This window comes from Xenopus laevis, chromosome 4L (genome assembly GCF_017654675.1).
Source record: "Xenopus laevis strain J_2021 chromosome 4L, Xenopus_laevis_v10.1, whole genome shotgun sequence".
Classification (NCBI taxonomy): domain Eukaryota; kingdom Metazoa; phylum Chordata; class Amphibia; order Anura; family Pipidae; genus Xenopus; species Xenopus laevis.
Window position 1 is genome coordinate 1,331,077 of NC_054377.1, and position 26,290 is coordinate 1,357,366.

Consider the following 26,290-nt stretch of genomic DNA (forward strand, 5'->3'; position numbering starts at 1 on the left):
TTGAAAGGAAACATCTGATTGGTTGCTGCTGCTTTCTAGCCCTGGAGGAAATGTTCCCCAGGAGCATTGGGGAGGGGCATGATTGAGCAATTCAGCAATGATGAAATGATGTTTTTTTGGTTCTGGGTCACTGACCCCCAACAACCAAAGGGCAAGTGAGTTCAGTTCCAGTCTGGAAATAATTTAAGATTCGCAACAGAAGGAAGAGTATGGATCAATGGCCACATTGCTTACATTGCTCTAGTTTTTAGGGAACTTCCCCTTTAATCTCTCTAACAGTAAAAAATACACCGGCCCCATGTGAGACAAGAGTTTCCCTTGTTACAAGGAACGAGTCTGAGTCTCAACTGCCATTTGCCCATCACTTACTGCCACCGGCCTCTGCTGTGAAATTCCACATAAATGTGCTACTGGCAAACCCCTAAATGCTGCCTTTCTTTCTGTCTGTTTGTCCTACGGACCCTCTCGCTTCCATCCAGTGTATGGGCAAGTCTGAGGGGGAGGGAGTTGGGAGAGGGGCCCAAGGACGGAGGAAAAGGGAAGTCAGGATGGAGAAGGGGCAAGGAAATTGGGAGGAAAAGGAACAGGGAAGTCAGAAGGGGCAAGGAAATTGGATGGAAAGGGGGACAGGGAAGTCAGGAGGGAGGAAGGGGCAAGGAAATTGGGAGGAAAAGGAACAGGAGGGAGGAAGGGGTAAGGAAATGGTGAGGAAAAGGGAACAGGGAAGTAAGGAGGGAGGAAATGGCAAGAAAATTGTATGGAAAAGGAACAGGGAAGTCAAGAGGGAGGAAGGGGCAAGGAAATTGTGAGGAAAGAGGAATAGGGAAATCAGGAGGCAGAATGGGCAAGGAAATTAGGAGGAAAATGAAGAGGGAAGTCAGGAGGGATGAAGGGGCAAGGAAATTGTGAGGAAAAGGAACAGGGAAGTCAGGAGGGAGGAAGAGGCAAGGAAATCGCGAGGAAAAAGGAACAGGGAGGTCAGAGGGAGGAAGGGGCAAGGAAATTGGGAGAAAAAGGAACAGGGAAGTCAAGAGGGAGGAAGGGGCAAGGAAATCGAGAGTAAGGGGGACAGGGAAGTCAAAGGGAGGAAGGAGCAAGGAAATTGGAGGAAAAGGAACAGGGAAGTCAGGAGGGAGGAAGGGGCAAGGAAATCTGGAGGAAAGGGGGACAGGGAAGTCAGACGGGAGAAGGGGCAAGGAAATTGGGAGGAAAGGGGGACAAGGAAGTCAGGAGAAAGGAGGGAATGTGGAGAAGGAAATAAATTAGGAAGGTGGGAGGACAACAGGAAAGTGTAGAGGGAAAAAGAAAGCAAGGGGGTTAGGAAGGAGAGAATGAGTGGAAGGAGACAATTAGATGTTGGCCCCACAAATAATATGAGAAATAAAACCAGTATAGACCAGTGTTGTCCAGCCATGACCTCCCCCCCCCACCTGCTGTAGAAAAATTCCCAGCATCCATTGACAGGTAACTCCCAGGGCCTCTCTGTACATGATCCCAGGTGAGTTCTATTAAAGGGGAAGTGTCAGTAGGACACAGATAACGGGAGCTGCTGAGATGAAAGAGACCATAAAGTCCCGGGTGCATCTGCTTTTCATTCCCCCTGGTGGGGTGGATGGGGGTCCATGAACCAGGACTGACATATTGAACCCATGAACTCTGGGTTACAGATACCAGCACTGGATTCCTCCTTTATCTTTAAAGACAGGAGGGTTGGGGGGGGGTCCCTGTGCTTTAGGAATATTCAAACAGGAATCCTGGGCCCTTGAATCTGGTGCGGTATTTACTCAGGAGGAGTTGGGGTTCCTGCCCTGATAATATATTTATAGACGTATCACCCCAGGGATTAATATGAGCTGCAGTCAATCCATTCATCCAGTCGTTTATATGTAATATTACACATGGGGGCGCTCTCCTATGGCAGCCCTATAGAGAGTGACGTCTGGTTGCGCTGGTGAAGAAGTGGTACTGCAATTAATTAAACTATTAAATTATACGTCTATCTATCATGTAATGGCTCTGCCTGTGTATCTATTGACAGGAGTAGTGGATACAGGGATCTATAGCTATAGAGATATTCTCTGCTGCAGACAGACGACAAACAGGCTGATATTGTTTCCATGTAACATTTTAGTCTGAATTAGAAATTCCCGACGTTCTTTTAGCGAGCGGATATTTATAGGATGCTGTTTACGGATATTCATTTTCTCCTGTAATTCTGGATCATTTAATCAGAGGCTGGCGCGTCTCATTGGCAGAGAACTCAATTGGGGCGATTCAGAGACTGGGAGTTGGAAAATCACTGATATTGGGGGGCTACGGAGACCTGTTTCAGTTTTGGCTTGTACATGAGAATGACAACATTTAACATTTAATGAAAAAGAGGAGATTTGGGGGGTCGGTGGTCCTGGTCATGTGACATCCTCTGATAGTACAAGTGCCATTGATCACATGATCTAGGTCTATAAAGCAATAATCCGATTGGATGAGCGCAGAATTAGCGGCTCCGCACGTTTCCATCAGTCGCTTGTGCCGAGATTGTTGCTCTTTAATCAAATTCCTCTTGTCCCCTGGCACCTCGTGTAGAGCCGAGAAGCAACACTCGTATCAAATGTTCCTATCCCCTCGAGTGCCTTTTCCAACTTCGTTAAGTGTGAGATGTAATGAGATGCCCTCGTTAAATAACTACAATTCATTCCCTAAGCAGCAAACCCTGCGCAGTAATCCAACAAAGTCTTCCTTAGGCGCCATCTTTTGCCTTTTGTACCCCTCAATGTACAATACAGTCGTAGCCCCCCTTACAGTACAGTTACAGCCCCCCTATACTCTCCATAACCCCCAGCAATATACATTAGTTACACTTCTCCGAGACACTGTAGTCTATATGCCCGGGACCAAGGCCGCACCAGTATAAAGGACTAATGGTCAGAAGCTCTGGCACTTTATGACAGGTTAACCCTTTGCATGCTGGGGAGCTGACCTGTCTCTGGAATTTGCTTCCTCACTCTCAGTCTGACTCCCCCATTCCTCTGATATTCCTGCAGTTATTAAACCCCTTATTTTAACCATTTCATTCAGGGCATGCTGGGAGTGGAAGTATCACTGTGCCTGTGGGTGGGACATTGTTGATGTATGTAGGGGAATATTTAACAGCAGTTGTACTGTAATCTTTGCCGGGGGGCTGGGGTCCCAGGACAAATGCTTTTTCTACACTACAAAACAATCCCATGTTTCAGCAATAATCTTGTGCTGTTTGAGTTTCAGGAATCACGTGGCCCTTGTGTCTCATACAAATCTCCCGAGTGGCTTCTCATATCCTTAGTAAAGACCAGCCGGGCGGCTCAGTCCATTATAAGTGGAGCTTTGGCCAACGATAGAACTGGCATTTCTTATATCCACACTGATTTTATTTAGGGGTTCATTATTGCTTTTAATACAATTCTTATGCCAAGTATATAACACTTGTAAGTGTCTGGTTCCCACACTCAGCAGCTCAGAGGAACTGATTATTTAAGTGCAAGTGTCACTCATAGGTTTTCATTTGTTTTATATGGACATGCCACTTCCATAGACCACTGATAATAAGAGTTTCATTGTATCCGGGGAAGGGAGAAGATTGGGGTGTCTGGGGAAGGAGAAGATTGGGGTATCTGGGTAAAGGAGAGGATTGGGTTGTCTGGAGAAGGGAGAATATTGGGGTATGTGGGGAAAAAAAAGAGAAGATTGGGTTATCTGGGAAGGGAGAAGAATGGGGTATCTTGGTAAAGGAAAAGATTGGAGTGTCTGGGTAAAGGAGAAGATTGGGGTATCTGGGGAAGGAGAAGATTGGGGTATCTGGGGAAGGTAGAATATTGGGGTATCTGGGGAAAGGAAAAGATTGGACTGTCTAGGTAAAGGAGAAGATTGGGGGTGTCTGGGGAAGGGAGAATATTGGGGTATCTGGGGAAAGGAGAAGATTGGAGTGTTTGGGTAAAGGAGAAGATTGGGGTATCTGGGGAAGGGAGAAGATTGGGGTGTCTGGGGAAGGGAGAAGATTGGGGTGTCTGGGTAAAGGAGAAGATTGGAGTATCTGGGGAAGGAGAATAACAATGGAAGTTGGCAAGACTGAGTGATATGGTTGTTGCTGTGCTTGTCAGTTCTTGTTGTGCAGGTGTTTGTTTCTGCGGATGCCGCTGACCCTAATTTAGGAATGTTGTATTTACATAATGCTGATCTCCCTCCTGCATGTCCTGACAGAATAGCAGCGCAGACTGCAGCAGGGAGGAATGACTGGGCCGCAGGGCAGAGATATCAGGTATCTGCAAGTGCAGAGAATTCTCCCAATTGTTACAGTTTTATCACTTTTCCCACTGACACCCCGGGAGCTGCAACAGGAACAGAATGATATTCCCTTCTCTGCCGAGAACCTGCCCGAACCCCTTATAGTCTGAGCCAGGGAAGGAGCACAATCAACTGACTTGTCCCCGTTACCCATCGCTGTGCCTGAATATTCACTTCTATACAATATTCACACTATTCTGGATTAGAGGAAACAATGAAGACTTGATGCTTCTGGAGCACAAAACTTGTCACTTTATCTGAGGGCAAAACCCTCATCATTCACTGTTTGTCATCTTGCTTCTTTCTCTGATGGCACTGACAACTGGAGACCGTTACTATCTCCCACCCCTGCCTAAACTGCTCTGTTCCTCCCCTGTCTAATCTTGTCTGTCCCTCCCCTACCTAATCTTGTCTGTCCCTCCCCTGTCTAATCTTTTCTGTCCCTCCCCTGCCTAATCATGTTTGTCCCTCCCCTACCTAATCTTTTCTGTCCCTCCCCTGTCTAATCTTTTCTGTCCCTCCCCTGCCTAATCATGTTTGTCCCTCCCCTACCTAATCTTGTCTGTCCCTCCCCTACCTAATCTTGTCTGTCCCTCCCCTGCCTAATCTTTTCTGTCCCTCCCCTGCCTAATCGTGTCTATCCCACCCCTGCCTAATGTTTTCTGTTCCTCCCCTGCCTTTGCTGGTGTGGCCCTCCCTCCCCTTAACTATCTACCTATCTGTCTCTTCCCCATCATCTACAGTATCTCTCCTTCTCTCTCTGTCCATATCTATCTATTATCTATCTATTATCTATCTATCTATCTATCTATCTATTTATCTATCTATTATCTATCTATCTATCTATCTATCTATTATCTATCTATCTATCTATTATCTATCTATCTATCTATCTATCTATCTATCTATCTATCTATCTATCTTTCTATCTATCTATTATCTATCTATCTATCTATTATCTATCTATCTATCTATCTATCTATCTATCTATCTATCTATTATCTATCTATCTATCTATCTATCTATCTATCTATCTATCTATCTATCTATCTATCTATCTATCTATATATCTCTCTATCTATCTATCTATCATCTATCTATCTATTTATCTATCTATCCCATCTCTGTCTGTATATTCTATATCTGGGTTCTGTCCCATCACAAATAAGCAAGTGCTGGGCTTTATACTTAGCTGACAATGTTACTTCCCTGTCCCCGGGCTCAGATGTCCTATTGGAATGTTTGGCTCAGGGATTGTTTCAACTGATTAATTTACATCACGCAACCCCCTGTTCTGTGGCTCCCGGGAGCGTCTCTGTGCCGATGTCCATGAGGGTCCTGTGACCGGGGACATGTGTTTCTGAGGATCCAGTTTCTCTCTGTTGCAAAAAAAAGCTGACCTCCAGCTCATGCCATTGACTTTTATGGCTGGGAACAATAGTGTTTACTTGTCACCATTCTGTGTTACACACTAGTGTTAGTAGGGTTTGTACAGATACAGAACAAACTGTCCTGATAGGCCACACTGTGTATCAAGGACCCACATAACAGTGACTGCTGAGGGCCAAAGTCAGCCAATAATGAAGATTTAGGAAGGCTAAACCAGACCAAAAGGGGATCAGCTATATATTAATATATACATATAGCTTAATGCAACAGTAGGACATGATGGAGACAGTAGCACATGATGGAGACAGTAGGGCAAGATGGAGACAGTAGGACAAGATGGAGACAGTAGGGCAAGATGGAGACAGTAGGGCAAGATGGAGACAGTAGGGCAAGATGGAGACAGTAGGACAAGATGGAGACAGTAGGACAAGATGGAGACAGTAGGGCAAGATGGAGACAGTAGGGCAAGATGGAGACAGTAGGGAGGAATGAAGACAGTAGGGCAAGATGGAGACAGTAGGACATGATGGAGACAGTAGGGCAAGATGGAGACAGTAGGACAAGATGGAGACAGTAGGACAAGATGGAGACAGTAGGGCAAGATGGAGACAGTAGGGAGGAATGAAGACAGTAGGACAAGATGGAGACAGTAGGACATGATGGAGACAGTAGGACATGATGGAGACAGTAGGGCAAGATGGAGACAGTAGGACAAGATGGAGACAGTAGGACATGATGGAGACAGTAGGGCAAGATGGAGACAGTAGGACAAGATGGAGACAGTAGGGCAAGATGGAGACAGTAGGACACCCCGATGTTTCTATATATCTGTAACCTTGTTATGAGTTCAGGCTGAGGGCCAGTTAGGGTGGGGGTGTGAGGTGCAGGGATCACATGACTCAGTATTATGAGAGTAGAAGGTTCATGGGAGCTGAATAATCTTATTAGAAGACATAGAATAAAGGGGAATCAGACAGAGAGAGAGAATTTCGTGTGCTGAATATGAGAGATAAATACCCCTCGCCCCCCTCCCTCGCTGGGCAAAGTATTTGTTTGGTTTTAATTTGTGGGCACAGTAAGTGGGCAGCTCTCTGGGCACTGGGGGGATTATTAAGAGGCTGTTGATAAAACAGGGGTGAAGCCTTGGCAGCTCATTATATTCAGCGTGTAATTTCTAAACTTCACTCTGAATTTTGATTTTCAATTAACACTCCCAATTTGAAGATAATTTTCTATTTAATGTAATTGCAGGAAATAATTTATTGGCTGATTAAGAGTGAGGAGCCGGCCTTCCTTATACTCAAATTGTCTCTCGGAGGCGCCACCTTCCCTCTCCGTGTCTCCAGCTGCGCAGCTCGGGGTTAATTGGCGCCTATTGTTCTGCGCCAGGTTTGCACTCAGGAGATTGCGCTCAGATTTGATGGATTCTTTCACTTATGTGTGTGCGTGGGTCACATGGTGTAACTGAATCAGTGAAGGTAAAGTTCACCTGCAAATAAGGAACCACTTGTCGCTAATTATTGTACGTGACCATGGTGTAAGTGCTGCTGGTCTAGTAACCCATAGCAACCGATCATCAGTTAGCCTTTACTGGCTTCCTGTTGGAAAGCAAACATCTAATTTAATTGGTTGCTATGGGTTACTAGACCGTGGCAGTTTCTAGAATGGAAAGGTAACTCAGGTGTGTCTCCATTGTCATTCTGCAGAACCCCCCAAGCCGACCCCTTTTATGTGTTGCCAGATTCCCTGGCAGGGGTCGCTGGAGCTTGCACTCTAGAATGATCCCTCAAATGAGCGGCTGAGATGATGAGACGTTGCTAATTCAGTCGCCATTACAGCACGTCATCTGGAGAAAGCATTGTCCGGCCTTGGAATCCCAGGCGCAAGATGATATCGGGGTATAAATAGGGCGGCAGTGAGAGACGTTGGCAACTGATACCCTTTAAAGAATGAAACTGCCCCCCCCCCCCCGTCCTGTGCCAGACCCCCCTGGGGGTGGGGATACTTGGCTGCAGCTTCATTGGGAAATCGATTCCCTATTAATTAATGTTCATCGCTTTCTGCGCATTTTACCAGTTGCAGGCGGCTCTAGGCGGCGGTGCTGTAATGCGAGTGTTCAAATAAAGGGCAAGTAACCCTATTCCATGGTGTCAATTCTATGGGGGAAGTCACTTTAATTCTCCCACTCTTTCGTTTATGATACCAGAGACCTAATTTTGATGAATAATTACAATTTCTGAATAAATATGATCCCCCTTTTTTTCCCATGCAAGCCCCCCCTCTCATTAATTGTGAGAATCTTAACATTAGCTGCGAAATGCGATGAGATGCGCGGCTGCCTCATTAGGGCGGCGATTGGAATCAGTGTAATTATTTTCCCTGGCACCTGATATTTCCAGCGCTGCAATATTCACAAAGTCTCCCACCTGCACCTTTCACCCCCTTTCCAACCACATTCTCAGACCCCCCATATTTATTTGTCTGTGGGAACAGTACCGGGGGCTAAATGATTCGCTAATGGCAAATATGTTGCTGTGGCTTCCGGTGCGCCATGAGATCAATGAACCCAGAGATTCCCCCTGTACTGGTATGGGATCTGTTATCCAGAAAGCTCTGAATTACAGAATGCTCATCTCCCATAGTCTCCATTTTTTCCAAATAAACCACATTTTTAAAACTGATTTCCTTTTTCTGTGTAATAATAAAACAGTCGCTTGTACTTGATCCCAACTAAGATATAATTAATCCTTGTTGGAGGCAAAACCAGCCTATTGGCTTTATTTCATGTTTGAAGGTTTTTATAGTAGACTTAAGGTATGAAGATCCAAATTACGGAATGATCCGTTATCCGGAAGACCCCAGATCCCAATAATTCTGGATAACAGGTCCCATATCTGCACTTATACCCAACACTGTTGCCCCTTAAATGTTGCTTCTCCTTTACACCCAATGATACTGTATTAATAACCCAGTTGGATGCGATTTTTTTTTTAATTTAGTGGGTTTATTTCCCTGGGTTTAGTTTATTAACAGGCCTGTAAATTCCTGTATCTCTTCCCAAATTGCAAGTTCCTGAAAGTTTGCTACAATGTTGCAGCCAAGTCTGCACTTTTTTGCTTCTCCCAGGGAACGTGTTACAGTGTTGCAGCAGAGTCTGCGCTTCTGTCTCCCCCAGGGAACTTGCTACAGGTTGCACGCTTCTTCCTAATGAATAGAAGAGGATTCTCCCGTAGTAATGGGGGGTCTGTAATGTTGCCTGTCTGCTGCTGTGTGCACACAGGGTTAATTATTCCACTAAACTCATTAAATACCTTGGAGTAAATCAGTATTTAACCTATAATAGCCTTCTATGTTACCCTTCGCTTTCTCAATTAACCCCTTCTTCAGTGATACATTTCACCATTTGCCATGTAAGCCAGCGGCCAGGGCAGATCAAAGGGTCAACCAGAAATGTAGTGGGGTCAGTTGGCAGGTCATGTTGCACTTAAAGAGTTAAACTATAATTTTCTTTGAAACCCCTAGGGCCACAATATGGAGATGACTGGTAGAAACAAAGGCTGAGACAATACAGAACTTTTATTGACTTGAGTATGGTCATCCTAATAGACCTGGCTGTTTTCTCCTATGGACCTGGATGCTCCGCTCATGGCACCCATGGACCTGGTTGCTCTGCTCATGACTTCCATGGACCTGGTTTCTCTGCTCGTGGCACCCAAGGACCTGGTTGCTCTGCTAATGACTTCCATGGACCTGGATGCTCTGCTCATGGCACCCATGGACCTGGTTGCTCTGCTCATGGCACCCATGGACCTGGTTGCTCTGCTCATGGCTTCCACGGACCTGGTTGCTCTGCTCATGGCTTCCATGGACCTGGTTTCTCTGCTCATGGCTTCCATGGACCTGGTTGCTCTGCTCGTGACTTCCATGGATCTGGTTGCTCTGCTCATGGCACCCATGGACCTGGTTGCTCTGCTCATGACTCCCATGGACCTGATTGCTCTGCTCATGGTCTCCATGGTCCTGGTTGCTCTGCTCATGGTCTCCATATACCTGGTTGCTCTGCTCATGTAACCGATGGACCTGGATGCTCTGCTCATGGCTTCCATGGACCTGGTTGCTCTGATTATGGCTTCCATGGACCTGGTTGCTCTGCTCATGGCACCCATGGACCTGGTTGCTCTACTCATGACTTCCATTGACCTGGTTGCTCTGCTCATGGTCTCCATGGACCTGGTTGCTCTGCTCATGGAACCCATGGACCTGGTTGCTCTGCTCATGCCACCCATGGACCTGTCTTTGACTATTCTTGAGAGTTGCCTCATAGTGCTGGTACAAGTGGTGTCCGGTGTGGTTCCATTATTGTCACTGACTGGGCACAGATTCCAGATTTCTCTGCCAGTGGGTGACTGATCCCTGTGCCAAGAACCTTAAAAGTTTATGTGTAGGGAAGTAACTATCCCCCCCCCCCTTTGCTCCCACCATGTTCCTTTCTGAGCCTCTTCCCCTGGAATCTCACACCCCCCTTCTCTTAATTAACCAGAACCATTTCCTAAATGCCGGGTCCAACCCTCTGTAGCAAAGCCGCTGAGTCCATTGGTTCCTGTCGAATTCTGGAAATAGGAAAAGACATTACTGGGGAATCTGCAGACCCGACGCTTACGTTGCGCAGCAGAGACCTTCATCTTCTCGTCTATTCATTTATTAACAGTAATTTGGCTAATGAGCTCCCCCCGCATTGAATAAAACATTCCAACCAGCGAAACACAGAAACTCACTTTAAAATTTAACGTGTTTTTTCCTCTCTTTTTTTTTTTGTGCCGGGCGTTATTAATGCATCGGCCGCGAACCAGAACTGTTGTAATCAATAAAATACGACTAAATCTGCTTTTATGGCGTCCCGTGACAATAGTTGCGCATTGATGTGCGAGAGGATTAATGCAACGAAAATGACATCAATTATTGAAACAAGGGTTTGATTTTTCTCTCTGTTTTTTCTTCAAACCAACAAATTATGATTAATTGAACAACGAAGTCTGGAAAGAGCTCGGCGAGAAACTCTGACCCAATTGTCTGTCCTTTACTCACAGTTACTGTCAGACTACAAATCCCAGCATTCCCTGCCAGCATCAACATCAGGCTAAGAACTGTAGTTCAGTTACAGAGGTTCATTGTTTCTCCACCCCTGCTAGAACCCAATTAGAACCAGAGTCAGGAACCCAACTGTCCCCTCTATACTCCTGCACCCCCAAACCTTGGGATAATGATCTGTATCTCACACATATATTGATATTGTACATCAGTCAGGAACCCCACTGTCCCCTCTATACTCCTGCACCCCCAAACCTTGGGATAATGATCTGTATCTCACACATATATTGATATTGTACATCAGTCAGGAACCCCACTGTCCCTCTATACTCCTGCACCCCCAAACCTTGGGATAATGATCTGTATCTCACACATATATTGATATTGTACATCAGTCAGGAACCCCACTGTCCCTCTATACTCCTGCACCCCCAAACCTTGGGATAATGATCGGTATCTCACACATATATTGATATTGTACATCAGTCAGGAACCCCACTGTCCCTCTATACTCCTGCACCCCCAAACCTTGGGATAATGATCTGTATCTCACACATATATTGATATTGTACATCAGTCAGGAACCCCACTGTCCCTCTATACTCCTGAACCCCCAAACCTTGGGATAATGATCTGTATCTCACACATATATTGATAATGTACATCAGTCAGGAACCCCACTGTCCCTCTATACTCCTGCACCCCCAAACCTTGGGATAATGATCTGTATCTCACACATATATTGATATTGTACATCAGTCATGAACCCCACTGTCCCTCTATACTCCTGCACCCCCAAACCTTGGGATAATGATCTGTATCTCACACATATATTGATATTGTACATCAGTCAGGAACCCCACTGTCCCCTCAATACTCCTGCACCCCCAAACCTTGGGATAATGATCTGTATCTCACACATATATTGATATTGTACATCAGTCAGGAACCCCACTGTCCCTCTATACTCCTGCACCCCCAAACCTTGGGATAATGATCTGTATCTCACACATATATTGATATTGTACATCAGTCAGGAACCCCACTGTCCCCTCAATACTCCTGCACCCCCAAACCTTAGGATAATGATCTGTATCTCACACATATATTGATATTGTACATCAGTCAGGAACTCCACTGTCCCCTCTATACTCCTGTACCCCCAAACCTTGGGATAATGATCTGTATCTCACACATATATTGATATTGTACATCAGTCAGGAACCCCACTGTCCCTCTATACTCCTGTACCCCCAAACCTTGGGATAATGATCTGTATCTCACACATATATTGATATTGTACATCAGTCAGGAACCCCACTGTCCCCTTTATACTCCTGGTCCCCAATTTCTTAGTGATAGTGGCCCCTCTGTACACATAAAAAGGCTATTTTTGTTATTACACTTTGCTAGCACATTGCTGGGAGCTGGAGGGCAGCAGAGTTGTTGTTCCTGATGGGAAGATTATAGAGGTTCCGCGTGGGCGGGTCAGAGTACTATGAATACAAACTGACCTGTTGCTCTCTGTGTCTCTGTGCAGAAGGATGTCTTCCAAGCAAGCCGCCTCTCCATTCACTTGTAAAGCGGAAGGAGAGGAAGAGATGACTGGGGATTTAGCATCACGAGAAATGAATGAATGTAAAGATCAGATCATGGCCTCCCACCTGCCCCTGCACCCCCTGAATCACAACAAACCTCTCTCAGAGGAGCTACCGTCACTTGTCACTACCCTACCGGCTGATGTTGACTGGGACAGCATGATCTCTTCCCAACACAGAATGGTAAGGACTGGTCTATTTGTATTGATACGTCTGGGCAGGAGCTGCCATACTGTTCCTCATACTCGTATAAGTAAAGTTGGATATTGTGCAGGGCCCTATTGCCACTAAAGGGGGCACTATACAGAGTCATTCACACGCCTGGGACAGTAGACTAGTGGCAGTTCTATAGAATTATAAAGAACACACAGAGATTATGTATATTTATATACAATGGGCGTGAGATGTGAGACTGATAGTTGTGCCTGTGGGAAACAATAGACACCCTCTGTCTTATACAAACACTTGAGGAATGGAAGTTGCGGGTGTGAATGGGCTGCTGGGGAATTTCAGGATAAAACAATCACTTCCTATTGGAGGAGCAGGAAGGCAGCGACGATGCGATAGGTTTATCAGTATTCAGTGATGGGAGAATGAGGTCATTGGATGATTTCATCAGCAGCCCAGACCCTTATTTATTGTCCCCTCATTGGCACTGATTGATGACAGTTTGGTGTCTGTATTCATCCCCACGTACAACTGTCTGTCATCCAGTGTGGGGCCACATTTCATTGTTTGGGGGGGGGGTAGGTTTCTCTTTATTTTGTATTTATTTTTTGAGGATAGAGTTACACACCATTGCTTGCATCTTGCTGGGGGGGGGGGGTAGAAGGCCAAGTGCAGGGCCCAGTCTTTTTGAGGAACGTTTCCCATGAAGCACCAGCTCCCACTAAACTCCAACGATGATCCGAAACTCACAGAACCCCATAAGTCACCTTTTATTCCTTAATGTTGGGTGATCTGGCTCAGAAACACGGGCTTTGCAGGGACCAGTGTTGGGGCCACCAGAGACCAAATATAGTTCCTCTTCTTCTCTCTTCATTATCTCTCTTCCCTTCTACTGATGTAATTGTATCTTCTCTCCTCCTGTCTCTCACCCCTTTCCTATTCTCCCCAATCCTCCCTCTTCTCTCCTTCTGTCTCTCATCCCCTCTCCTTTCCTTTTCTCCCCAACTGTTTGGCCTTACTCTCCCCCATCCTCCCTCTTCTCTCCCCTTCTATATTTCTCCTCTCCCCCATTTGCTACACTACAGTACAGGAATATAATAGGCAATAGGTGGAGCTGCCCAGTTAGTAATGGGGGACCCCGATATCCAACTCTGTATATGACTGTGGGACTGAGTTATATGTGGGTTAAATACTGAATCAATAAGTTCCTTTATGCCCTGATGTTGCTGAGCCAGTAACGACCCAGATAGACTTGTGGAATAAAGTAAAATGGATTGAGAATGCAGAGCTAAGCATGCTGGGAAGTGTAGTTCAGTTACAGTTTTCCTCAAACCAACAGGGATTTGAGTTTAGATCTTCCATAAATCACGGCCCTTTCCCTGACACACTGGGGGCAGAAAGGAATTTATCTGAAGACTTTGAAGAAAAGGTGGAAAGTTTGAGTTTGTTCCTTAAAACAAATCAGAGGCTTAAAAGTGACGTATTTTTACTTGGGGGTCAGAAGCCCCAGTGTTTTGCACCAGGCGGGTAATTATGTTGCAATATCCCCCAGGCCCCTGATCTGCACAAAACAAGACTGACGTCTCTGCCAAATAAATTACATTTTTTCTGAAATTCCAATGTTTGTATAATAAGAGCCAAAGCCCCTAACGTCTCCTGTACATATTGCTCTTTATCTGACCAACTGCAACGCTTGTGCCCCAGACTCCCCAATACTCTGCACTGCCCAAACAAATCTACTTGTAACGGTCACTCAGCAGTCGCTCCCAGCTGTGCACTTCTACTCACAACAGCCTGGGAGCTATCGGAAATAGCAGCTGTCTCCCCATTTACCCCTCACTCTGACAGGTCTCACACTTTGTTACAGGGATCCCAGGCCCATGTCCGCTCAGCTGTTCTATTGCACAAAAAGCCCTGGGAATCTGCAGCCCGGGATTGTGTGATGCAGAATTCTGAGTTTGGTGAAAATTGAGTTTAATTACAATCAGAAATTCTAAGCAACTTCCCAATATCCATTCATTGCACAGATAAACCCCCTGCATAATGGACTCCTCCTTATCTGTAAGCCACAGCATTGAGGTTTATGGGAGGGGTTTGTTCATACAGAACTCATTATCTCCAGTTTAACTAACAATTCTTTGTTACTTATTTATAATAAATAAAAGACAACATGGATTTTGCCACGCCCCTCTGTCTCTTTTCCATTGAAGCCCCGCCCTGTTCTGGCAAATGATGGGACAGTTGTGTTACTTTCTGAGCAGTATAATGACCCGAAATACTCACTCGCTGCCTAGTACTTGTACAACTACAAAATGACACTTTTATACTGTTTAACAGCGTTGCCAGAAAGTGCAGAAACTCACACTTCCTTTTCAGTTCTCATCCGGCCAGAGCCAACAACACATTTTCCAGCATTCCAATGTATTTCTTTTTGGGAAGGGTCCAAAGCTAATTGGAAAGCTTTTGTCTTTGATATCAAGTGCTCAGACCTCTCATACGTGTCTTTATTCATCTCTGCTGACATGAAGGAGCTGTCATACTGGCGCCCGGCCAGAGACTTTAACCGAAAAAACTCACTTTTACTTTGTTCTACACTGAGATTAATCTCTGCCTGATCCTTCCTTTGTGTCTATTCTGCCTGTCTCCAAGGGAAGATTTATATTGTTGTATAGTTGCTATGGGCATTGAGCCTGGCAACCAAACAGGAGAGTTTTGAATGTTCCTGTTAATCTAGCAAATGTAGGGACTGTTCCTGCTGAATTGTGCTTAGTACAGGGAATACCTATGCTGCTATAGTTTTATGGGATCTCTCTGTACAGACTATGAGCAAATTTAGGGACTGTTCCTGCTGAATTGTGCTTAGTACAGGGAATACCTATACTGTCATAGTTTTATGGGATCTCTCTGTACAGACTATGAGCAAACTTAGGGACTGTTCCTGCTGAATTGTGCTTAGTACAGGGGATACCTATGCTGCCTTAGTTTTATGGGATCTCTCTGTACAGACAATGAGCAAACTTAGGGACTGTTCCTGCTAAATTGTGCTTAGTACAGGGAATACCTATGCTGTTTTATGGGATCTCTCTGTACAGACTATGAGCAAATTTAGGGGACTGTTCCTGCTGAATTGTGCTTAGTACAAGGAATACCTATGCTGCCATAGTTTTATGGGATCTCTCTGTACAGACAATGAGCAAACTTAGGGACTGTTCCTGCTAAATTGTGCTTAGTACAGGGAATACCTATGCTGTTTTATGGGATCTCTCTGTACAGACTATGAGCAAACTTAGGGACTGTTCCTGCTGAATTGTGCTTAGTACAGGGAATACCTATGCTGCCATAGTTTTATGGGATCTCTCTGTACAGACTATGAGCAAACTTAGGGGACTGTTCCTGCTGAATTGTGCTTAGTACAGGGAATACCTATGCTGCCATAGTTTTATGGGATCTCTCTGTACAGACTATGAGCAAACTTAGGGGCTGTTCCTGCTGAATTGTGCTTAGTACAGGGAATACCTATGCTGAAATTTATGGTACAAATGTTTGCCCCTGTGAATAAAGACATTCAGTTTACTTTCCCTTCAAAGCCATTTAAGACAGAAGAGGTGCGGTATCTTAGAATGAGATTATTTTGGGGAGCGCTGATTGTTAGGGTTCAGTTGGTGTCGTAGAGTTGTCTCAGTGAGTAATTAGGGGTGTGGGTATTAATACATAGAGATGCCCAGGCAGGCGGCGCCTGTTTAATCATTTATGGGGAGAGGAATGAAAGGATGGCACTTAATATTCTGTTGGTCCAATTGCACAAAACCTAATTATCATTTTTAATCTAATGCTGTGATTTCTTGGAGAGAAATGACTATTAGCAGGAAGAGACTGCTCTAATTTGCTCTTTCTTCCCTGTGCCTCTAATTGATAGTGTGTGTAAGTGATCAAAGTATTGTCATTTGCATACGGCTCCAGATCAAACACTCGCACGGCCTCTGGGGTCCTCACAAAAAACACTTGCCACAGCAAAATCATCCAATGGGTGGAATTGTGCCTGGGAATTGGCAGCTCCAGCGCCTCGCCTTTAACCCCTTCCCTGCTGGCAGCCCTTGGCATGGTATGGGTTAAATCAGTTGTTAATAACCAGGTTCCTGAGAAACACTTAGTTCTAGGGTTATTCTATTGTCCATATCATAAGGTGGCGCTGTTTTATTGCATTCCTATGGGAAACCTTAGCTGCTGCCCACGCTGGTGAGATGAGGTACTGCACCCAGACAGCTCTAAACCTCTTCTTCATTCACTTCTGTGTGTATAATCACTTCATACAAGACTCAGGCAATGTCCTTAGAATCTAAAGGAAACAATATAACAATGAAATGGTAAATGTCTCAGTAAATCAAAGTGGGGGTCCCATGTAGCCCTGAGATCCTCATTGGTGTTTATAGGAGGAGGAACTGAGAATCTGGAAGGTCATTAATAAACTAGGGATGCACCGAGATCCACTATTTTGGATTCGACCGAACCCCCGAATCCTTCAACCGAATACCGAACCGAATCCTAACTTGTATATGCAAATTAGGGGTGGGAAGGGGAACATTTTTTACTTCCTTGTTTTGTGACAAAAAATCACACGATTTCCCTCCCTGCCCCTAATTTGCAAATTTGGATTTGGTTCGGAATCCCTAACTGAATCCTGGATTTGGTGCGTCCCTATTATAAACACTGGGCAGATTTGCCCCTGGGCAGTAACGCATGGCAACCAATCAGAGGCTGGCTTTTGTAGCTCTACCTGCAGCAGGAAGATAAAAAGCCAACTGGTTGCTATGGGTTACTGCCCAGGTGCAAATTTGCCCAGTGTTTAAAAATGATCGAATTATTTAACATGGGGCAGTTTTTAATACTTTCATTATTAATGCTCATGACAACAATCTACGTTACTATAGTAACACACTATAGAGATGGGAATCACATTCTGTTTCTTAATCATTTTTTCTCTACTTTCTGCCCCCCAAAAAGTTATATTCAGCTTCTGAGGTCCCTTTCAGTGTCAGGGATGTGACCGGCGCAGGAGCTGCCATACTGACTTGCTGCCCATTTCTATCACTCAGGACTCAGAGAGCAATAAACTCCGTTCCCTGTACTCCTTCCGAACCACGTCTACCTCACCCCACAAGCCTGACGAAGGGGCTCGCGAGCGCAGTGACCTCATGAGCGCCGTTAATTTCGGGACGCCCGAGCGGAGGAAGGGGAGTTTGGCGGATGTGGTGGATACACTGAAACAGAAGAAACTGGAGGAAATGACCCGATCTGAGCAGGAGGGTAAGTTGCTATTCTTTTCTATGAGCGGGGTCCAACCAAACAGTGTAGAGTAAGGCCACGGGGGCTGTGATCGTTGCTGATGATGATTCCACAATGGAGAAGGTCGGCAGATTTGACCTAAATAAACCAATAAATAAAAAGTCAGACGAGCGACATAAATCCAGGCCCCTCACCACTTTATATGGTCAAGTGCTGCTTGTGCTGTAGGTGCCGTCTGTTAGCCCAGCGTTCTGACACCATGAGCAGCTGCTCTAATCTTTCTTTAATAACCCGAGCTCGGCCTGGAGAATTCCCTACACAGCGCCTGCGAGCTCTTGTGACCAGGCTGCACACGCCGGTGCTAAGTACCTGCAGCTCTCGCTGAATAACGGATCCATCACGCACTCAACAGATTGACACCATTACTGGGAATTAAACTGGCGCTTCAATCTGCCCCTTTCACCTCTTCGGCTGAGAGAAAAGGCTAAAATAATATATATATACAGGAATGGGATCCATTATCCTGAAACAAGTTATCCAGAAAGCTCCAAATTACGGAATGCTCGTCTCCCACAGACTCTATTGTATTCAAATAATCTACGTTTTTAAAACAATTTCTTTTTTCTGTGTAATAATAAAACAGTCGCTTGTACTTGATCCCAACTAAGATATAATTAATCCTTATTGGAGGCAAAACCAGCCTATTGGCTTTATTTCATGTTTATATGATTTTCTAGTAGATTTAAGTTATGAAGATCCAAATTACAGAAAGATCTATAATCCGGGAAACCCCAGGTCGCAAGCATTCTGGATAACAGGTCCCATACCTGCACTTGACCTCAACTAAGATATAATTAATCCTTATTGGAAGCAAAATCAGCCTATTGGGTTTATTTCATGTTTATATGATTTTCTAGCAGACTTAAAGTGTCAAGATTCAAATTACGGAAAGATCCATTATCCGAAAAACCCGAGGTCCCGAGGCTTCTGGATAATAGGACCAATACCTGTAAATATGGGGGTACGGCAGAGAATATATACAGGTATTGGATCTGTTATCAGGAAACCCGCTACCCAGAAAGCTCTGAATTACGGAAAGTCTGTCTCCCATAGACTCCATCATAATCAAATAATCCAGATTTTTAAAAACAATTTCCTTTTTCTGTGTAATAATAAAACAGTCGCTTGTACTTGATCCCAACTAAGATATAATTAATCCTTATTGGAGGCAAAACCAGCCTATTGGGTTTATTTCATGTTTATATGATTTTCTAGTAGACTTAAATTATGAAGATCCAAATTACAGAAAGATCTGTAATCCGGGAAACCCCAGGTCGCAAGCATTCTGGATAACAGGTCCCGTACCTGCACTTGACCTCAACTAAGATATAATTAATCCTTATTGGAAGCAAAATCAGCCTATTGGCTTTATTTCATGTTTATATAATTTTCTAGTAGACTTAAAGTGTCAAGATTCAAATTACGGAAAGATCCATTATTCGAAAAACCCCAGGTCCCGAGCCTTCTGGATAATAGGACCAATACCTGTAAATATGGGGGTACGGCAGAGAATAAATACAGGTATTGGATCTGTTATCCGGAAACCCGCTACCCAGAAAGCTCTGAATTACGGAAAGGCTGTCTCCCATAGACTCCATCATAATCAAATAATCCAGATTTTTAAAAACAATTTCCTTTTTCTGTGTAATAATAAAACAGTCGCTTGTACTTGATCCCAACTAAGATATAATTAATCCTTATTGGAGGCAAAACCAGCCTATTGGCTTTATTTCATGTTTATATGATTTTCTAGTAGACTTAAGTTATGAAGATCCAAATTACAGAAAGATCTGTAATCCGGAAAACCCCAGGTCACAAGCATTCTGGATAACAGGTCCCATACCTGCACTTGACCTCAACTAAGATATAATTAATCCTTATTGGAGGCAAAACCAGCCTATTGGCTTTATTTCATGTTTATATGATTTTCTAGTAGATTTAAGGTGTCAAGATCCAAATTACGGAAAGATCCATTATCCGAAAAACCCCAGGTCCCGAGCCTTCTGGATAATAGGACCAATACCTGTAAATATGGGGGTACGGCAGAGAATATATACAGGTATTGGATCTGTTATCAGGAAACCCGCTACCCAGAAAGCTCTGAATTACGGAAAGTCTGTCTCCCATAGACTCCATCATAATCAAATAATCCAGATTTTTAAAAACAATTTCCTTTTTCTGTGTAATAATAAAACAGTCGCTTGTACTTGATCCCAACTAAGATATAATTAATCCTTATTGGAGGCAAAACCAGCTTATTGGCTTTATTTCATGTTTATATGATTTTCTAGTAGACGTAAGATATGAAGATCCAAATTATGGAAAGATCCGTTATCCGGAAACTCATTATCCAGAAAGGAGCCAGATTGCTGAAATTGCACACTGGAGAGCTGCTGAATAAAAAGTTAAATAACTCTAAAAACCACAAATAATAAAAATAAATGATTATATAGGTCCTGAGCATTTTGGATAACAGGTCCCATACCTGTATAAATATATAGTGTCTGTCGGATTCAGGGGATTATAATTTGCGACCTTTCCTTCCCAATTGTGTTTAGTGTGCCCTTTACTTTGGACTGGATCCCTCTCCCCCTGATGACATGGAGTTAGTTGGCAGTTGCACAATGACCTGATTGGCTGTAATTGGATAGAGCAGCGCCCTCACCTGACCTGCCGGCTGCACTGCAACCTGAACTTATGTCATCATATAGTGACATCATCATTACCCAGTTATTGGGGCCCCCATAGAAGGTAGGGGAGTAACAGATGGAGTCACATAAAAGGCGCCCGGGATTCAGGGAAGAGACGGAGTCTTTGATGAATCTGATCGATAACATTTTCCGCTTTTTGACATTTCCAACATCAGAAGCAGCTGACGTTAGAGAGCGAGGGGAGCGCGTTGTACCCCTTCCCTCCGGCTCAACACAAATAGCAGAAAGGTCGCCATTCAGCCAGCGCCGGCCCCCATGCTGACTCTCCAACTGCCAACTTGAATATACATCTCACTACTGTCACCCACTGCTGCCCCTCCTTATACCCCAAATATCTCCATCATCATCATCATCAATTTATACAGCTCAGAGCCTTTATCTGCTCTTTCCATTCATCCTTTCTTATCTCTGTCTCCTTGTTAAATCATAGTAAATAGCTGTAAATGAGCCTCATCTATGTCCCTGGTGAGAGCATTTATATATGTACAATCTCTGGTGGGACTTGACTGTATATTGTATAGTATATATATAATACACAAGAGCCATGAATATCCTGTAAATTATATCCTTATAAACGGTGAGTTCTGATGTCATCAGTTAGAAACGGTGAGTTCTGATGTCATCAGTTATAAACGGTGAGTAGTGATGTCATTTCTGTCACATGACTCACTGAAACTTGTGTATTATAATAAATAAAGTACCCCCAGTTGTAAAATATAAGGATATCAGAAGTTACCTTGGAGTTCCATGACCTGTATAAAAACACTCGGCCTCATGGAACTCCAAGGTAACTTATAATATCCTTATATTTTACAAGAGGGGGTACTTAATTCACTATATAGTGAATAAAGTACCCCCTATTGTAAGTCACGAGGAGTTTCATGACCATATAATAGCACGAATCATGGAACTGCGAGGTGACTTCTAATATCCTCATATTTTCCAACAAGGGGAACATTATTTATTATAATACACAAGTTTCAATGAGTCATGTGACAGAAATGACATCACTACTCACCGTTTATAACTGATGACATCACTAGTCACCATTTATAACTGATGACATCACTACTCACCGTTTATAAATGATGACATCACTAGTCACTGTTTATAAGGATATAATTTACAAGATATTCATGGCTTTGGTTTAATATATATATATGTATCATAGCTTTATGGGGAGGAGTGGATATTGTAAGGGTTAATGATCTCACGCAGTTATTGGTATTAGGGTTAATGGAGTAGGATTGTATTTGGGTTTAATTCAGTGTATTGCCTGTTACACAGTTATTTCATATACCAATGACATAAACCAGGAAGAACCAGTCCCTTTAAATCAGAGGTCGGATCATGTTTTCCAGCGTGAGGGACGTTGGCCCCGCGGGCCCCTCGCTGACAGTCGCATCCGTCATTCGAGAAAACGTATTTGCTGCCAAATTGCTGCCAACTGGGCATTCATCTTATGTCTAATTGGGAGGGTACAGGAGTGATTCCCTTCAGAGGAGATGCCAGGGCAAGTTCATAGAACAGTTGGCACCAAACAGGAGAGCAGCTTGCGATCTGGCATGTTCCTCGCGCAATCTCAACGTCTCCTCACCCCCTCGTGTGCTGGGGGGCCGGGGGGGGGATGATAAGCCGAGTAAACGCATCTGATTTGGCTCAGGATAAAGTTGTTGTTATGTCACCGCACTGAATAACTATATAACCTTTAGCTCTACACACTGCTCCGCTCCTGGGCACCGGGGTCACTTCATGGCAAAGCTCTCAAGTCATTAGTCTGTGCCATAGGGAGGCTGTTCCTGCTCAATAACAATTATTATTCTATCAGCAACTTTCCTCTATAACGTTCCTCATATATGGGCTCATCCCCATTGTGGAAACACAGTAACCTACACCCCCATTCTGGAGACACAATAACCTGCACCCCAATTCTGAAGATATAGTAACCTGCACCCTCATTCTGGAGACACAGTAACCTACACCCCTATTCTGGCAACACAGTAACCTATACCCCCATTCTGGTAACACAATAACCTACACCCCAATTCTGAAGATATAGTAACCTGCACCCTCATTCTGGAGACACAGTAACCTACACCCCTATTCTGGCAACACAGTAACCTACACCCCCATTCTGGAAACACAATAACCTACACCCCAATTCTGAAGATATAGTAACCTGCACCCTCATTCTGGAGACACAGTAACCTACTCCCCCATTGTGGAGACACAGTAACCTACACCCCCATTCTGGAAACACAATAACCTATACCCCAATTCTGAAGACACAGTAACCTGCACCCCCATTCTGGAGACACTTTGAGCTATCCCCTCATACTGTACTGAATATAAATCCAATAGAAATTCTGTATAAATGGGAAGTCATGTGACCAGAGCTAAACACAGGAATTAAACTGATACATTATTTCATATTTCATTTCCCCTTTATGATTTGTATCAGGGATTTATTTCCCTCCCCAGACCCCCCTTCCCTTTTCCCTCGGTCCATCAGAGAAATTGGGGGCAGGGCTGATATTTCCAGACATTATTGTGCCGAAATCCAGGAAATTGCGCTTGGGGCGTCGGTCGTGCGGGGGAATTGTCCACTTGTTTTGGAAAAGGACCTCCTTGATATATTTTTTTCTTCTTCCCGGGGATGAACTCAAGTTTCTCTTTAGCCTCAGTTCCCCGCGGTCCCTGCTGTTTCGGAACAAGGTCTAAAAGTGCCTTAAGTGCTTTTGACCGAGGTAATGAATGAAAATGGCTCCCGAGCACGCGGGGCTTTGCATTAGACTGAATAGCCACCTTAGCGGTGAAAGCGCGATTAGACTGGGGCTCGCTGTAAGTACGGATAACGACGTGTGCCCACTTGCTTATTTACGGAACATTGCAAATGTATTATTTGCAGAGAAGCCCTTTAATCGGCAGGGTAAAAATGTCAGCTCCTCGCTGTAATTGTCTTAATGTATAATAGAAATGGCTCGGCGCCTTTGTGTGATTGTGCGACCCCACGCTCTGCGGCTGCTTTGTGGCGTTTTAACGGAATTTATTTTCTTTTATTTATCATGGATCTGAGAGCAGAACCTTTATCTTTATCTGGAGCCCAAATCAGGTTAGACCGGCCCACTGGGCCCTTGGGACCATGAGAGGGAACGTGAGGAGTATCGGCCGTAAAGGGTAACAAATGTTGTTTTTCAAAACACATCTGCTGCTCCAGCCAGATACTAAACTGAAAACAGTTTCTCAAAAGAACAGATTTTTTTATATTCAATTTTGAAATCTGACATGGGGCTAGACATATTGTCAATTTCCCAGCTGCCCTCAGTCATGTGACTTGTGCTCTGATAAACTGCAGTCACTCTTTACTGCTGTACTGCAAGTTGGAATGCACCGAATCCACTATTTTGGAATCGGCCGAACACACAAATCCTCCACTTAAGATTTGTCTGAATACCAAACCGAATCCTAATTTGCATATGCATATAAATCCTGGCTGAATCCCAAACTGAATCCTGGATTTGGTGCATCCCTAATATCACCCTTTCCCCCCAGCAGCCTAACAACAGAACAATGGGAAGGTAACCAGATAGCAGCTCCCTAACACAAGATAACAGCTGCCTGGTAGATCTAAGAACAGCACTCAATAGTAAAATCCAGGTCCCACTGAGACACATTCAGTTCCATTGAGTAGGAGAAACAACAGCCTGCCAGAAAGCAGTTCCATCCTAAAGTGCTGGCTCTTTCTGAAATCACATGACCAGGCAAAATGAGCTGAGATGCACCTACACACCAATATTACAACTAAATACACTTGCTGCTTCAGGAATGACATTTTATATTGTACAGTCAATTATTTGCAGTGTCATTTAGAAATAAAAATCCCTTTAAGTCAGACTTCTCTCTGGCTGTTGAGGGAGAGTTTTCCCTATTGGGGTTTAGTCCTCCCCTTTGTACCCCTTCATCCCTATGTGCTCCCCTCCATTGCCCAATCTGTTCCTCTTGCTTTTCTCCTCTCCTTCTCCTCCTCTGTTTCTCTCCATCGTCTGCTCCGGATTTCTTGGCCTGGATTTGGGGCCCTCTGGTATCTATTAGTCATTTTTGAAAATCCCATTGGCCAACAGTTCTGTCCCAAACCCAAACCTGACGCACACAAACGCCGTGAGTAAATGTGTAACACGGATTCCCTGGGGCGACGGGCGATTTGCCAACAGATTTCTGACCCCCCATCCCCGCTGCTCCATATTTTACTTGTCACTTTGTGATTCCTCCAAAGCCGCAGGTCCTGGCCGCACATCACTCGCCTGTAGCCCCGGCATTGGGCCACTTGCCTTGGATTCAGGAACCTGTTTGTCTGGGAAGTGATTTTCATTTTATCATTGGCCCAACGTCGCTCCCACTGTGCCAGGCCGTGCCAAACTGCCCAGCAGCAACTGTCACTTGTCTTTCAATAGGCCGGAGCTCCTCCCCTTCTCTCTCTCTCTCTCTCTCTCTCTCTGCTTCTTGCCAGTCAGGCTTGTGCCCACTTGTGGGGCAGACACTGGACTTTCTCTTTCTCTGCCGGGGGCATCAGGCCAGATTGAAAAGATATAAACAGTCTGTGACCATATAAAGACACAAGGCTGCAGGCTGAGTTATACAGGGAACTCTGAGTATCACTCATGTATTATAAGGAATAGTGTACCCCCTACTGTAAATGATAAGGATATTAGAAGTCACTGAGGGGTTGTTCTGTGACCATATAAAGGCACAAGGCTGCAGGCTGAGTTATACAGGGAACTCTAAGTATCACTCATGTATTATAAGGGATAATGTACCCCCTACTGTAAATGATAAGGATATTAGAAGTCACTGAGGGGTTGTTCTGTGACCATATAAAGACACAAGGCTGCAGGCTGAGTTATACAGGGAACTCTGAGTATCACTCATGTATTATAAGGGATAATGTACCCCCTACTGTAAATGATAAGGATATTAGAAGTCACTGAGGGGTTGTGACCATATAAAGGCACAAGGCTGTAGGTAGGACTGGGCGCTTGGGTGGGAGACTCGTGAGCATCACTGGGGGGTGTTATAAATAAAATCCTCTCATTGTAAACGAGTCAAATTGAACCCGACCAGACGCTTTAATCCCCCCAGAATAAAATGATTTTTACTTGTAACCTTTCAGTCCCTTTCGGGGGGAAGTTGCCGACACATGGAAAACGGACCCGGGAGCAGCTAAAAGTCTGTCATTGTGCTCCCCCCCCCCCCAGACCAGCTGAGCTTCTGACTCGACTTGTTTTTCCTTTAAATTATAATTGATGTAAATGAGAACAGATGTTGCTGCTCTTTGTCCCCATCAATCCTTGGCACAAGGGGTTAATTGAGAGGATGGTGACGTGGGCTCGGGCATCACTCAGTGTCTGGGAGGAAAAGTAGAAAGTTTTATTTGGGGTATAATATTTCCCAGCATCCTCAGCAACATGAGACCTACTTAATATTAAATACTAATGCCGGAATTTAAAGGGGAAGTAAACCTGAAATAATAGTAATATAATAAAATCAGTAGTTCTAAGCAATTACCCAATATTCATTAATTAGCTGTGCAGTACTTTGTGGGTTAGTCTGTTTGCTGAACAGTAGCAGTGACTGCAAGTCCCACAATGCCTTGTGAGAACTTGATTCTTGGCTGCTGGA

At 44.4% G+C, this 26,290-nt stretch overlaps 1 protein-coding gene across 7 annotated transcripts in view; it reads left to right on the top strand.

Annotated features, from left to right (window-relative positions):
- LOC108713441 (transcription factor Sox-6) overlaps positions 1-26,290 on the top strand; it is a 261,335-nt gene that overhangs the window by 102,180 nt on the left and 132,865 nt on the right. For 6 of the 7 annotated variants that reach the window (XM_041589672.1, XM_041589669.1, XM_041589668.1 and 3 more), the window contains 2 exons: positions 12,335-12,575; positions 17,654-17,864. In XM_041589672.1, the coding sequence (XP_041445606.1) occupies positions 12,339-12,575; positions 17,654-17,864 (448 nt within the window). In that variant the 5' untranslated portion in view covers positions 12,335-12,338. The remainder of the gene's footprint in view (positions 1-12,334; positions 12,576-17,653; positions 17,865-26,290) is intronic. The other variant, XM_041589674.1, reaches the window with a different exon arrangement.